The 16,130-nt window shown below is 46.6% G+C and overlaps 1 protein-coding gene across 1 annotated transcript in view; it reads left to right on the top strand.

Moving 5' to 3' along the window:
* The first annotated feature begins 6,157 nt into the window (after positions 1-6,157).
* The window catches only part of LOC126092580 (uncharacterized), a 36,020-nt gene continuing 26,047 nt past the window's right edge, over positions 6,158-16,130 (top strand). The window contains exon 1 of the mRNA XM_049908268.1: positions 6,158-6,260. Within this exon, the coding sequence (XP_049764225.1) occupies positions 6,169-6,260 (92 nt within the window). The 5' untranslated portion in view covers positions 6,158-6,168. The remainder of the gene's footprint in view (positions 6,261-16,130) is intronic.

Genomic DNA, 16,130 nt, shown 5'->3' with positions numbered 1-16,130 from the left:
TCCGACGATACGGAATGGGTGACAAGAGTGAGGCAGTACTTGTTCCTTCCTATGGTCTGACATCGAAAATGTCAAACATTACTCGTTGTGCCTATAGGCACTCATTGACAAAAGGAAACAAATGCGAGACAGCGCTTGTTCCTCTTTATATTCTGACACACAAAAAACATCTACTATTCCTCGTTACGACACTAGAGACAATTCCACAGAGCCTGTTCTTTACTAACATGCGCAACTCAAGATAACAACTGTCGCTGGATATTTATCGGAAACTCAGTTGTCCTTCCTCGAGTTTGCACAAACTTCTAGTAGTTTTTATTGCATCAGTACCAAAGTGCCACTACGCAGGCTGATTCAGCTATTCCAGCCTACGTGTTTTATGCAGCCCATGACGCCTTCAAATACCATATGCAAGAGTTTCATATTTTCTCACTCGCTGCACACAAACTATCACTTTTACAAAAAAAAAATGAACGGAATGTTTTTGTTAGAAATGTAGTTAAATTTTGTACAGGGGTACATTTTCACTTGGGCCCGTGGTTTCCAAATTATTCAAGATAAGCACACAAAAGCCACATTTAAATGCGGCTTCCTTGAATAACTCGAAAACCGTAGCCTCCAGTGAAAACGTACTCCAGAAATAGTTCAGATGACTCTAAGCACTATGGGACTTAACATCTGAGATCATCAGCCCCCTAGACTTAGAACTACTTAAACCTAACTAACCTAAGGACATCACACACATTCATGCCCGAGGCAGGATTCGGACCTGCGACCGTAGCAGCACATCGGTTCGAGACTGAAAAACGTACTCAAGTACAAAATTTAACTACGTTAAATTTCCTATCCAAATGTTCAGTTCCTTTTTTTTTCTGTACAAGTAGTATTTTGCACACAATTTTTGAAGGTGTTGCGGATTGCATAAAACCCATGTGTAGGGCAGCACACTCACCCTTTATAGTGCCTACTCCTGATGAGTCGGCTGTCGTAGTGTTCCTACCCGCTTCGTATAATGACTCTCAACTGATCGTAATGACTGTAACTGCCTTGTTCCTGTGCATTAGTTGCTCACAAACTGTTTTTTCAGGATTTCTGGATGAGTTCCTCCAGCAGCGTTGCTTTCCCCTGACGCTACCAAAGATCTTCCTAACGACCGAAGTCTTTGCAGAACCTTACAAAAGTTTCTAGAACATTCTGGCTGTAGGCCCACGTTTGCTATTCATCTTGATTCGGAGGGTGTTGTCTTTTCTAGACCTTACCGCAGTGTTGTGGCCACAGCAATCTTCTAAGCAAGTATCACTTCATACAGAGTGCTGGCTCCCTTCCAGATGCCCACCTGGTATCACGCCTTGTGCTTCGTCTGAATATTAAACCTTCTCTCCTTTCCTCGTAACCATACCGTATTTACGTTAGTAAAATTTTGAAACCAGAATAGGATTTGGCCACTGACAAGTGTACTTATTCGTGCAACGCCACGGAAGCTCCGAGGGTAAAATTAAGGAAATTTTTATACTGACCACTGATGGTGCTAGTATGAATGGTTTCAAAATTGAATAAACATTTAGTCCCAAAATACGGATTACGCCTTAGCTGCACTATGAACATAACTGAAGTAGCAGCTGAGGAAGAATGTTATCCACAGACACTTTGGCACCACCGTTCTTAACTTTCGGCATTGCAGTATTTCCGGATTGCCATTCTGGCAGAATACACTAAGCATTGTCGGTGTCGCAACTGCCTGGAACATTAAAATTGTATGCCAGACCGAGACTCGAACTCAGGATCTTTGCCTTTCGTAGCCAAGTGCTCTACCAACTTTTTTTATTTTATTTTTGGCTAGGACGCTAAGGGATCAGATCGTGGGCTGACAGAGCCATGGTGTGCAGTGATCATAACCCGAGGCCTGGCCACAATGTTTCCTCCCTCACATCCCTGAGGACATGGACAAAGTGATGAAATGGTTCTATAATTGTATTTACTTTTTATTTTTGTTTTCGCGAAATAAAGGTGAAAAACGGTGCATAAAGGAAGTAATGGAGCCATTCAAAACATCCAAAAGCAAAACTGCTTCCCGATGTTGCGAACTCACTATCAAAACGAAACAGGACCCTGCAACATCCCAGTTACCGCGTATCCAGGTTGGCTTCTCGCTAACTTAAAAGTGATAAATAGTTCCCTGAGTACATCAGGCATGAACGTAAGGTCCTGAACCATAATCTGTCTTCTCACTTCTCGCACCCGAAAGCTAACCGGGGGGTCCATGAATAACGAACCCTAGGAATTGGCAAAAAACTTCTATGTTCTACGTGCCGCCGCAAAATCATACGTTGCTCTCGCAGTACGTATCAGAAGCACAAGACATCCCTGTCATCGGCACGATACAAATAATACATCACCATCCCCTTTATCCAGTTCACGGCACTTGTCCGAACGGTGAGAAAGTATATTTCCTCGGGGAAGAGTAGGTCGTCAGTTTTGATTGCCGTGTGCGCCGTACGCAATAAAAGGGCCAACATTTTCTTCGTGAGCAACTCTTCAGAGTCGACGACCACGCAGTGGAGGCGTATCAGTACGTCGACTAGATGAATAGAGTGTAGTAGACCCGCACTCTAAATCTCTCCCAACTCAGCAATTTCCGCTGACGCAAGTGAGCTATCCAAGCACGACTCTCGACCCGTGCTCACAGCTTCACTTCCGCCACTACCTCGTCTCTGGGTAGCTCAGTTAGTAGAGCATCGTCCGTGAGAGGTCTAGAGTTCGAGTACCGGTGCGACACACAGTTTTACTCAGCTAGGAAGTTTTATATCAGCGCACACTCCTCTGTAGAGTGAAAACCGCACTTACGGTGTTTCCATTTTTATACACTGCCCACCATAAGTTTGGAAACACCATGCTGCGTATCAACGGAAGAAGAGGGAAGTGATCTACGTGAGTTATTGGTTAGAATACGGAATAGCAAGCTCTAATAACGGTTAGTAATGACACGTACAGTATTGTACACTTAATTATTGTACATATACATACGTATTGGAACATACTAGTATTGCTCAGTTTTATGTAAACCGACGTTACCTGTCCAAGCAGTTCTACTAAACACGCCAGGTAGCGCGAGTAGACCGCATGGCTATGTAGAGGAACGTTGTTTACATTTCTGTTCACTTGTAGTTGCGTTTGCATAAAGGTATAACACGCCGCGAAAGTAATTTTAAATGGCACCAAAGTGCCAGATTCCTTATGAGTCACAGGTGATGATAACCATTTTGCACCAAAAAGGCAACAGTGTCGACAAATAGTAAACAAAGTGATGATTTCCATCAGCGGAGTTGTCAAAACCATACAACGGCATCGAGAAACAGGATCCTATGGAGATCGTCCTAACGTAACAGATTAAAAACTGTCCGTGAATTGGCTGCTGAACTAAACGCAACGAGGGATACACCGGTGAGTGAGTCAACAGTGAGACGACATCTGGCAGACAACCTCCGAGGTTATGTAGCAACAAGGAAACCTCTGTTGCGCCCTGTTACCAAGAAGAAAAGGCTTCAGTGCGCCAAGACACGCCAACATTGGACAGCGGGGGATTGGGAAAGAGTCTTATTCACTGATGAATTCAAGTTCGAAATATTTGGAAGTAAACGCCGTCAATTTGTACGCCGTTTACTCCATGAATGCTTGAATCCTCAGTGCGTAATTCCAACTGTAAAGCATGGAGGGGGTTCTGTGATGGTATGGGGATCCTTTGGAGGGAATAAAGTCGGCGATGTGGTGAAAATAGATGGAAAAATGAACCAAAAGGATTATCATGCCATTTTCCAGCGACGTGCTAAGACATCTGGTTTGCGTCTGATTGGGAAAGGGTTTGTTCTGCAGCAAGACAACGACCTGAAACATACGTCTCGCTTGTGTCAGAACAATGTGAAGTCTCTACGGTTCGTAAAACATTGAAAAAGATGGAATGGCCGCCCTAGTCCCCTGATTGTAGCCCAATCGAGCTGCTATGGGATGAGTTGGACAGGAGGACCTAGTGGATAGTGTCGGAAGTTCCATGCGGCTTTTCGCGGATGATGCTGTAGTATACAGAGAAGTTGTAGCATTAAAAAATTGCAGCGAAATACAGGAAGATCTGCAGCGGATAGGCACTTGGTGAAGGGAGTGGTAACTGACCCTTAACATAGACAAATGCAATGTATTGCGAATACATAGAAAGAAGGATCCTTTATTGTATGATTATATGATAGCGGAACAAACACTGGTAGCAGTTACTTCTGTAAAATATCTGGGAGTATGCGTGCGGAACGATTCGAAGTGGAATGATCACATACAATTAATTGTTGGTAAGGCGGGTACCAGGTTGAGATTCATTGGGAGAGTCCTTAGAAAATGTAGTCCATCAGCAAAGGAGGTGGCTTACAAAACACTCGTTCGACCTATACTTGAGTATTGCACATCAGTGTGGGATCCGTACCATGTCGGGTTGACGGAGGAGATAGAGAAGATCCAAAGAAGAGCGGCGCGTTTCGTCACAGGGTTATTTGGTAAGCGAGATAGCGTTAAGGAGATGTTTAGCAAACTCAACTGGCAGACTCTGCAAGATGGGCGCTCTGCATCGCGGTGTAGCTTGCTGTCCAGGTTTCGAGAGGGTGCGTTTCTGGATGAGGTATCGAATATATTGCTTCCCCCTACTTATACCTTCCGAGGAGATCACGAATGTAAAATTAGAGAGATTAGAGCGCGCAAGGAGGCTTTCAAGACAGTCGTTCTTCCCGCGAACCATACGCGACTGGAACAGGAAAGGAAGGTAATGACAGTGGCACGTAAAGTGCCCTCCGCCACACACCGTTGGGTGGCTTGCGGAGTATAAATGTAGATGTAGATGTAGAGGATCCGAAAACGGGAAATCAAGAGCGGGTCACAATCGTGGGAGGTCCTACAGAAAGAATGGAGATTAATTCCAACTGAAACCTTTGAAAAACTGACGCAGCGCATGCCGAGGGTGTGCAAGGCAGTGGTGAAACCATAGGGTTGCTATTTTGAGGAATCGAAAATTTAGTTCTTGCATCTTCCTGTGTATTATTTGAGCTTAATAAACGTTTGGAAAACAACAAAATGCATTTTTACACTGTATTTCTTTCCATTGTCCATAATTACTAGGTGTTTCCAAACTTATTGAGGGTAGAGTATATACCCCGTATACCTGTCACTGTGCGTCTGTACAGTGGCTGAGCCTCAGTTGAAAATCCCCTTAGAAAAATTAATGAATTACTGTATTGGTTAACCCTTTACGTTATTTGATTTTCAAACAGCTGAGAGAAACTGAACGTACTCTCTACTTATTCTGATCAACACTAAACTGACACACAATATTTTTAGCGTAACGCAATCTGACTTTCGATAATCCCTACAAAAGAATGCCCCTGACTAACAATAACCTATACCTTTCATGAATCACTTGCCTCACAAAAATCTTCGTTACTCGAACTACTGCAATACAGCGAGCGCCCAATATTGCCAGCTAAATATAAGATTTTAACTACTGAAGGCACTAACTACTGATAGGCATTGTTAGCAAATGAAAGATTTTGATAGAGAACAAACAATGTATTTACCTTAATAGTGTTCAAAAGTCATAATATGTATATCAGTTCATGACATCCAGTCTTACAAATTTACTCTTTCTGATGGACACACTTCCAGATCATCCGCTCTCAAAACTCCGCCATCTCTCTCCCCGCATCCACCACTGCTGGCGGCTCACCTCCAACTGCGCAACGCTAAGCGCTGTTCACATCGAGCTGCCCAACACTACAATAGCGAATATTCCAACAGTGCCAACCAGCCACAGACTGCACACAGCACAGTCAGTGATTTTCATACAGAGCGCTACGTGGCGTTACCAACATAAAAACCTAAACAGCCTACTTAAACAGTTGGTGATAAGAGTACACGTGTTATACGATCCTCAAGCTGTATATTTGTGGGTAGTGAAAGGCGCGCCTGGTGCCCGCAGGCCCGCGAGACGAGTCGACGATAAAGAACCACTTCGCGCCGCGTGCGTTCCGCGTGCAGCCTAAGGACATGTACGTGCCGCCGAGCGACGCCGAGAAGCTGCTGGCGCGCAAGCGCTACGGCGTGTGGACGGCGACGGCGCGCTTCACGGCGGTGCCCACGATGCGGCTGCTGCTGCAGCAGTACCGCGACCCCAGGGTGCCCGCGCCCGGCGCCTACGAGCCCGACCTGCCGCCGCTCAAGCCCAAGCGCAGGTACGTCACACCACGTGCCTGGGACTTGGCATCACAATTCGACTGTGCAGTTCTGTGTTCTCCCAGGGAAGTAAAAGTATAATCCTGTCACAGATCTTGCTTGTAATCCCTTACCATCTGCGCCCGTCCTTTCCGCCTCTCCCCCACCCTCACCTACCTTGGCCACACCGTTGACCGTCACCTCACCTGGATCCCTCATCTCCGCTCTATCCAATCTGAGGCCCACAACCGCCTCCGACTCCTCAAACTCCTCTCTGGCCGGACAGGGGGGTTGAACCCCTCTACCATCCTCCACACCTACAAATCCTTAATCCGTCCCATCCTCTGTTATGCCAGTCGCGCCCGGATATCCGGCCCCCCAAATCCTACAAGTCCCTCCAGATCCTCGAACGCCATGCACTCCGCCTCACCTTCCGTATACGCCTCCCGTCCCCTACGCGGATCCTCTACGTACTGATTCCTTTCCCCCATCTGATCCTATTTCTCGAACATATCCACATACTCTACACCTCCCGCCACCTTGATCCCGCACATCCCCTGGTTGCTAATCTCCTCTCCAACCCCTGCCCTCTGCCGCACCTTCACTGTTGATGATGATGATGTTTGGTTCGTGGGGCGCTCAACTGCGTGGTTATCAGCGCCCGTACAATTATCCAATCTTTGCTCAGTCCAATTTCGCCACTTTCCTGGATGATGATGAAATGATGAGGACAACACAAACACCCAGTCATCTCGAGGCAGGTGAAAATCCCTGACCCCGCCGGGAATCGAACCCGGGACCCCGTGCTCGGGAAGCGAGAACGCTACCGCGAGACCACGAGCGGCGGACCTTCACTGTTGTGTCCCCCCTACCCTCCATCTCTGCACCCTTCATCTCCTTTCCCTAGGCGGTTTCCGTCAACTCCCCCTCCTGGATATGCCCTCTCTCCCTCCATTTATCCCTCCTATCAACTGTGATCCTCACCTCCCCCTCCTTTCCACTGTCCTTTCCCTGGGCTCCCTCTTCCCTCCTTCCATCCTGTTTTTTTTCCGCCTACCCTCTCTCTACCTCCCTTCTCTCCCCTGAGTCCTTTCTGCTCTCTTCTCCATTGCCTTTCCCACTCCTTCTTAAGTCCGCCTGCCCCCCCTTTTCTATGGCCGGCCGTGGTGGCCTAGTGGTTCTAAGAAATGGCTCTGAGCACTATGGGACTTAACATTTGTGGTCATCGGTCCCCTAGAACTTACAACTACTTAAGCCTAACTAACCTAAGGACATCACACACATCCATGCCCGAGGCAGGATTCGAACCTACGACCGTAGCGGTCACGCGGTCCCAGACTGAAGCGCCTAGAACCGCACGCCACACCGGCCAGCCAGCGATTCTAGGCGCTACAGCCTGGAACCGCGCGACCGCTACGGTCGCAGGTTCGAATCCTGCCTCGGGCATGGATGTGTGTGATGTCGTTAGGTTAATTAGGTTTAAGTAGTTCGAAGTTGTAGGGGACTGATGACCTCAGAAGTTAAGTCCCATAGTGCTCAGAGCCATTTCAACCAACCTTTTCTACGCCCCCTCCCTCCATTGGCTCCCCCGTTTTTTCCTTTCCTCTCCTCCCCCCTTTTCCCCCTCATAGGTCTGGGCCCTCCCTTCCCCCTGCCACCATGTCACCTGTATAATGCTGTTATAAGTGAGTGTTGAGTGTTGTGCGTCTCCTGTCAGTGTTGCGAACAGCCGCCATACTGTCGCTAGTTGTGTTTTTTTATCTCGTGCGAACAGAAACCAGACTGTCGCCGTGTTTTTTGTGCCTGTCTACATCTTGTGTGTCTTCATCCATATCGTCACCGCAGTGTTTTTATATTTTAAATTCAATAACTTAACGCCATTTTACAGTTTTTGCAATGTCACCGTTTTATCGCCTGTTTTTCTTCTTTGTTTCTATTCTTATTGTGTTTTTTTTTTTTTTAACTTTTCTGTAGACTGTAGAGCAGCATATATACGAGGGGCGATCAATAAATAATGCAACACATTTTTTCTCGGCTTATTTCTGTTCAAAAAATGCGGTATTTGTCGTGGGACATAGTTGAGTATTTCCGCTTTAGCCTCTATAGCTTCATAAAGTTCAGACAGATGGTTTCTCTGACGGAGGTGCTTTCCAGGCGGAGAGCTCTCACTGAGATTCTTTTGACGGAAAACCAGAGCACCGCAGATATTCATAGCTGTTTGCAGAACGTCTACAGAGACCTGGAAGTGGGCAAAAGTCCGGTGAGTCACTGTACGACAAGTTCACGCCGATGTGTCCGATTTCCTGCCTGCTGTCAGACTGCACACTGCTGTGACTCCTGCAATGTTGGAGCATGCAGACACTCTCATTTGAAGTGATTGATGGATTACAATAAAACACTTCGCTGCTCAACTAGACATCTCTGTAGTGCTGACACACTCGTCCACCAGCTGGGGTAGTCAAAGCCGTGTGCCCGCTGGGTTCTTCAGCACCTAACGGAAGACTATAAGAAGCAACGAAGGAGCATCTGTGCGAAGATACTTGCATGCTGCAAGGCTTAGCGTGACAGTTTTTTGTCGACCTGTGCGAAGATACTTGCATGCTGCAAGGCTTAGCGTGACAGTTTTTTGTCGACATTGTCAGAGGCGATGAAACCGCTCCTCATAACTGGAGGGAGGAGGAGGAGATTAGTGTTTAACGTCCCGTCGACAACGAGGTCATTAGAGACGGAGCGCAAGCTCGGGTGAGGGAAGGATGGGGGAAGGAAATCGGCCGTGCCCTTTCAAAGGAACCATCCCGGCATTTGCCTGAAGCGATTTAGGGAAATCACGGAAAACCTAAATCAGGATGGCCGGAGACGGGATTGAACCGTCGTCCTCCCGAATGCGAGTCCAGTGTGCTAACCACTGCGCCACCTCGCTCGGTACCTCATAACTAAAAGGATGCGGAGAGTTACTGTAAGAATCATAAGGAATGTATACCGGGAAACAGTGTCTTCAGAAAGGGGAATAGTTACTAAAGATATACTGCAGGTAGCGATATTGGGCACAGTTTTGTTCTTCTTGTACATAAATGATCTTGCTATTTTGATGGAAACCGTCATTGTGAGACCTGCATGTAAGAAAACACAGGTTCGTTCTTACAATAAAGTAAGAACAGTAACCAGACACTGTTAATAATGCTATTTATTAATAAAATAGCGGTCTAATTAGTTTTGAACGGACAGGCTCATCATAAAACAACAGTCCACATGTAAAATTACTCATAGCTTATGCTGTGTAAATGATCTGTCACCACGTGTTCAAGAAGCAGTAGTAGTTCTCTTTGCTGACACTTCAAGTATTAAAATAAAAAAAAATGGAAATGATCGGATGGAATCGTTTGCCGGGAGGCCCCTATACGGGGAAGATCGGCCGTCAAGTGCAAGTCGTATTTCTTTTGACGCCACGTTGGGAGACTTGCTGCCCAGTGATGAGGATGAAATTATGATGAAGACAACACAACACCCAGTCCCCAAGCGGAGAAAATCTCCAACCCGGCCGGAAATCGAACCGGGGCCCGCTTTCATGAGAGGCGAGCACGTTACCACCCAGCTAAGCAGGCGGACAGTAACTAAAGTAAAGCTCAATGGACTAACTTCAACACCAGAAAAATGGCTCTGAGCACTATGGGACTTAACATCTGAGGTCATCAGTCCCCTAGAACTTAGAACTACTTAAACCTAACTAACCTAAGGACATCACACACATCCATGTCCGAGGCAGGATTCGAATCTGCGACCGTAGCGGTCACGCGGCTCCAAACTGTAGCGCCTAGAACCGCTCGGCCACTTCGGCCGGCCTCAACACCAGAAAATGTAACTGTAATTTCCTTTTTCTGCGAGAACGACCTTTGATAGCAGAAGCCCAAATGCAGGTACCGCTCCACCAACCCACACACACACACACACACACACACACACACACACACACACACACACACACACACACCGCAAGTAGCTTTGTGTATAGTCTGACTAAACTAACAGATCGTACTAATTTTCATTTATGTTTCGTATTATACAAAACCGTCTTAGAGATGCTCTAATATTATGGTACCAGAGATCTTGTTTGTGACTGGTTTTCATCTCATCCAAAAGGATGCAGAGATTAGCAGTAAAAAACACAAGACTGTACACAGCGAAACAGCAACTTCAGAATGGGGAATAACCAGTACACGGAAATCCATATTTGATCCACTTATGTTCATGTTATAAATACATCAGGCTTCATCATTTACATAATGTGTCCCAGTTCTGTTAGGGCTGTGGCCATGAAAAATAAGTCGTGGAATATGTTCACAAAATCACTGTATTTATTCAAAATAGTGTGAATCAACACTCAGCTGAGAATGTTTTAAGTGTGTTTTGAAATTGTCACTGTAGTCCTTTTTTGAAATTACATTCAGTACTACAAAATAATATTTCTGGCTTGTCCGTAACTGCGTCGTAGCGGTGTGCTTTCACTGACATCTTCAATGTGAGGAACAACGAGAGGTCGGCTGGGGCCAAATGCGGCGAATTCGGTGGATGATCGAGAACTGTGGTCTGTTCGCTGGCGGAAAACACACAAGATCTTCGTTTAGTGGGCTGGGCCGTTGTCATGGGTGACCGCCCAAGAACCTCTCGGTACTCGGGACACAACCACAGACACAAAAATTAACACATAACTTGATGTTGCATCGCTGCTCCTCGCCATTATCCCACTAGTGTCAGGCACGTGATGTTACATTCACGATCGGAACGCCAGCTGTAGCGATGCTAGCGCATTGACCTACACAGCTCTTGCTCAAACTTCAAGGAGTGTAACACAGCAACTCGCATCAAGATAGCATCGCAGTTTGGAATTTCACACAAGCACTCCTAACAGTACTGGGAGGCACCGTGTATAGCATAGTAGTTCGTCTTCATCATATTCAATCTTTTTTTTATTCGTTCACAGATTTTTAATCACACCAAGTATTACAATCTAACTTGTAGAGTAAAATACGTTAAACAGCCGGATTTCGACCAAAGTAACTATTTCAAGTTTTATACAACTACATAAAAACTAAGCTTATTGGCATTAATGTCAAAGCTTTGCAAGGAATCTAGGTTATATAATCGAATTGGTAGACTGCTTACACAAATTAACAAAGCTACTACTTCGTCACATATTCTAAATTGAGATCATGTGATTGGTTGGAAATCTTCTTTTTTCCTCCTTACGACAAATGACGAAAGCATTTCACAATGAAGCAGCAGCCAGTAATCGTCTTCAGAATGATAAGTAATGGCTGCATGCGGTGACATTATGTTCCCACAGCGCTGTCAACACAGATATCAGTGTAGTAGGCTGACAATGCAATGGTAACATTATCACTTGCCGGATGATCAGTGGCTGGTCGAAGCTGGTTTTTCGTTTCGTGTTTTGTTGTAAGGAACAAAAATTTACAAAGAGTTTACATAGCAAGCTCAAATATAAAATTATAGTAGTCATAACATAAAAATACAGAGTGACTTTACTAAACTGTGTCAAACTGCAGAAAACGATCCCTGATAGGACAGGGAGCATTAAAAGTGATATGGAAGTATGACTGGGAAGGTAGAGTTCAAAGATCGTTCCCAGTTTAGGTTTTAATGATTGAAAGCAGCATGAGAAAACACCAAGTGAGAACCTTCTGTCTCCACTAGTGTTTTATCTCCACACTCAAGAGGGAAATGATCTGGAGGACGATCATAAAACATCCACCTAATCCTTCATACAACCAAAGGCACCTCTTCCAGCAGGAAAGACAGGGTCACCCGCAGAAAGTATGCAGATATGCCTCGTCTGTGAGGGGTTGTGGAATAATGACTGGTCCCAGTAGGCTGTCACCAATAGTTCCCGTCCACACACTGCGGACGAACTGCTGTTGGCAGTTTACTGTCACCATACTGTGGGGATCCTCCGTAGGACACAGGCGGGTGTTCTCAAGGTTGACGTTACTGCCACTCGTAAGGATAGCCTCATTTGTGCATAGAATGTATGGTGGTGGTGGCCTGCACAATGAAAGGGCGACAATACTGTTGCCCCGAAAGCAAGTCCATAGGTAATACGGCCTGCACGAGTTACACTCCTGGAAATGGAAAAAAGAACACATTGACACCGGTGTGTCAGACCCACCATACTTGCTCCGGACACTGCGAGAAGGCTGTACAAGCAATGATCACACGCACGGCACTGCGGACACACCAGGAACCGCGGTGTTGGCCGTCGAATGGCGCTAGCTGCGCAGCATTTGTGCACCGCCGCCGTCAGTGTCAGCCAGTTTGCCGTGGCATACGGAGCTCCATCGCAGTCTTTAACACTGGTAGCATGCCGCAACAGCGTGGACGTGAACCGTATGTGCAGCTGACGGACTTTGAGCGAGGGCGTATAGTGGGCATGCGGGAGGCCGGGTGGACGTACCGCCGAATTGCTCAACACGTGGGGCGTGAGGTCTCCACAGTACATCGAAGTTGTCGCCAGTGGTCGGCGGAAGGTGCACGTGCCCGTCGACCTGGGACCGGACCGCAGCGACGCACGGATGCACGCCAAGACCGTAGGATCCTACGCAGTGCCGTAGGGGACCGCACCGCCACTTCCCAGCAAATTAGGGACACTGTTGCTCCTGGGGTATCGGCGAGGACCATTCGCAACCGTCTCCATGAAGCTGGGCTACGGTCCCGCACACCGTTAGGCCGTCTTCCGCTCACGCCCCAACATCGTGCAGCCCGCCTCCAGTGGTGTCGCGACAGGCGTGAATGGAGGGACGAATGGAGACGTGTCGTCTTCAGCGATGAGAGTCGCTTCTGCCTTGGTGCCAATGATGGTCGTATGCGTGTTTGGCGCCGTGCAGGTGAGCGCCACAATCAGGACTGCATACGACCGAGGCACACAGGGCCAACACCCGGCATCATGGTGTGGGGAGCGATCTCCTACACTGGCCGTACACCACTGGTGATCGTCGAGGGGACACTGAATAGTGCACGGTACATCCAAACCGTCATCGAACCCATCGTTCTACCATTCCTAGACCGGCAAGGGAACTTGCTGTTCCAACAGGACAATGCACGTCCGCATGTATCCTGTGCCACCCAACGTGCTCTAGAAGGTGTAAGTCAACTACCCTGGCCAGCAAGATCTCCGGATCTGTCCCCCATTGAGCATGTTTGCGACTGGATGAAGCGTCGTCTCACGCGGTCTGCACGTCCAGCACGAACGCTGGTCCAACTGAGGCGCCAGGTGGAAATGGCATGGCAAGCCGTTCCACAGGACTACATCCAGCATCTCTACGATCGTCTCCATGGGGGAGATTAGCAGCCTGAATTGCTGCGAAAGGTGGATATACACTGTACTAGTGCCGACATTGTGCATGCTCTGTTGCCTGTGTCTATGTGCCTGTGGTTCTGTCAGTGTGATCATGTGATGTATCTGACCCCAGGAATGTGTCAATAAAGTTTCCCCTTCCTGGGACAATGAATTCACGGTGTTCTTATTTGAATTTCCAGGAGTGTATAAGTGATATGCATAGTGACAGTTATGGTGAAGATTGTTCCACACGATTGTCTCGTTCACCCCACGCTGGTGCTGATAAAGGGGTCACTGTGAAAGATCTTTTGATTCCTCTTTCAAATGGGTACAACTCCCTTGGAAGCCATTTCTGGCGATATATTCTTGCGACCTATATTGCACCTTAACCCCTCAGCGATCTTTTCCTGCAGTTTGTCCCACTTACCGAAGTCACGGTCTATATGGTTCATTTATCATAAGACAATGAGTAGTAATCTTGTGTCCTCGGAATCTTTTGCGGTGGCATGCTTTAATAAAATGTTCTCGGTTTACAAGCTGCGTCATTTCGAATAAAACACTCGGGCTTTCGACAGCTATCTCCGCCTACGTCATCAGGAATTGGAGTCACTGACTGCCAGGTTTCGCAAGGGTTCTGCTTGCATAGATGTAATGGCGGCTCTGGAACCTTCCAGGGAGGGCCAGAGTGGAAGGTTCCAGAAGCTATCATTACATATACAGGGTGTTACAAAAAGGTACGGCCAAACTTTCAGGAAACATTCCTCACACACAAAGAAAGAAAATATGTTATGTGGACATGTGTCCGGAAACGCTTAATTTCCATGTTAGAGCTCATTTTAGTTTCGTCATTCCAATGTGATCAAATTGTAAATTTTCGCCATCAACATGTGTGGGCTGACGAGAATCCGCACGCAATTGTGCAATCACGTCATCAACACTGATTTTCTGTGAACGTTTGGGCAGGCATTGTTGGTGATGTCTTGATTGGACCCCACGTTCTTCCATCTACGCTCAATGGAGCACGTTATCATGATTTCATACGGGATACTCTACCTGTGCTGCTAGAACATGTGCCTTTGCAAGTACGACACAACATGTGGTTCATGCATGATGGAGCTCCTGTACATTTCAGTTGAAGTTTTCGTACGCTTCTCGACAACTGATTCGGTAACCGATGGATTGGTAGAGGCGGACCAGTTCCATGGCCTCCACGCTCTGCTGATCTCAACCGTTTTGACTTTCATTTATGGGGGCATTTGAAATCTCTTGTCTACGCAACCCCGGTACCAAATGTAGAGACTCTTCGTGCTCGTATTGTGGACGGCTGTGATACAATACGCCATTCTCCAAGGCTGCATCAGCGCATCAGGGATTCTATGCGACAGAGGGTGGATGCATGTATCCTCGCTAACGGAGCACATTTTGAACATTTCCTGTAACAAAGTGTTTGAAGTCACGCTGGTACGTTCTGTTGCTGTGTGTTTCCATTCGATGATTAATGTGATTTGAAGAGAAGTAATATAATGAGCTCTAACATGGAAAGTAAGCGTTTCCGGACACATGTCCACATAAGATCTTTTCTTTCTTTGTGTGTGATTAATGTTTCCTGAAAGTTTGGCCGTACCTTTTTGTAACACCCTGTATATATAAGCAGAACACCTATCCAACCCTGGCAGTCAGTGATTTCAACTCTTTGATGACGATGGCGGAGGCAGCTGTCTAAAGCTCGAGTGTTTTATTCGGAATGACCCACCTTGTAAACCGAGATGATTTTATTGGAATGGTACTCTTATCAGACTAATCAGCAATAAATTTCTAGCGCTCTCTCTTCTTGTTTACGCTTCAGTATGCAAAGATATGCCTTACTACCCGTACGTATTAGCAGGGTACTGTCTTGTTGTAGTTGACTTTCAGTACTTGTTTATTCCAGTGCTATGTCCACCCGCAGCCGCGTAAATATATCACGGACGTGCTCTATCGCATGCCGCCTTGTGAGTGGCTTATGTGACATTTCTTTTGAGGTTCGTGTTTCGGTACTGAGGTGAGGTACAAAAAACACTCGTTTTGTGCTAATCCTGTTAACTGCATAGCAATTCAGGGTTTCTCCTCTTTGCATCATGTATTTCCACCTACTAGAATGAGTCAAGTAATTCATCTTCTCCCTTGGGTGCAGGATTTTTAAACCATTCTTTATCGTTCCACTGTCTTGGCCTATGTTTTCTACATGGGCGACATACGTAGGTTTTCCGACTTTTGTCTTTGTGCCGTATTCAAAAGTTTCTTTTGAGTTCAGCACATCTCACATGTTACTAAACTCTTTGTAATATCCCTGTGACGAAGTCGTGGCTTCACTGGTTTCATTCGGAGACAGGGCAATGTGCCAATTTTTTTAACAGTTACTTCTCAGAACAACCTTACGAGCTTTCGGCTAGATCAGTTATACAGGGTAGATAGAAATAATCTGAGAAGCTTGTAGGGGTGTTGCAGCGTAGGTTGTGCTGAGAAGTAACAGTTAAAAAAAATTGATACATTGCCCCGTCGC

This window comes from Schistocerca cancellata, chromosome 7, assembly GCF_023864275.1.
Source record: "Schistocerca cancellata isolate TAMUIC-IGC-003103 chromosome 7, iqSchCanc2.1, whole genome shotgun sequence".
Taxonomy (NCBI): domain Eukaryota; kingdom Metazoa; phylum Arthropoda; class Insecta; order Orthoptera; family Acrididae; genus Schistocerca; species Schistocerca cancellata.
Note: the sequence above shows the minus strand (reverse complement) of the source record. Positions and strands in the feature narration are given on the sequence as shown.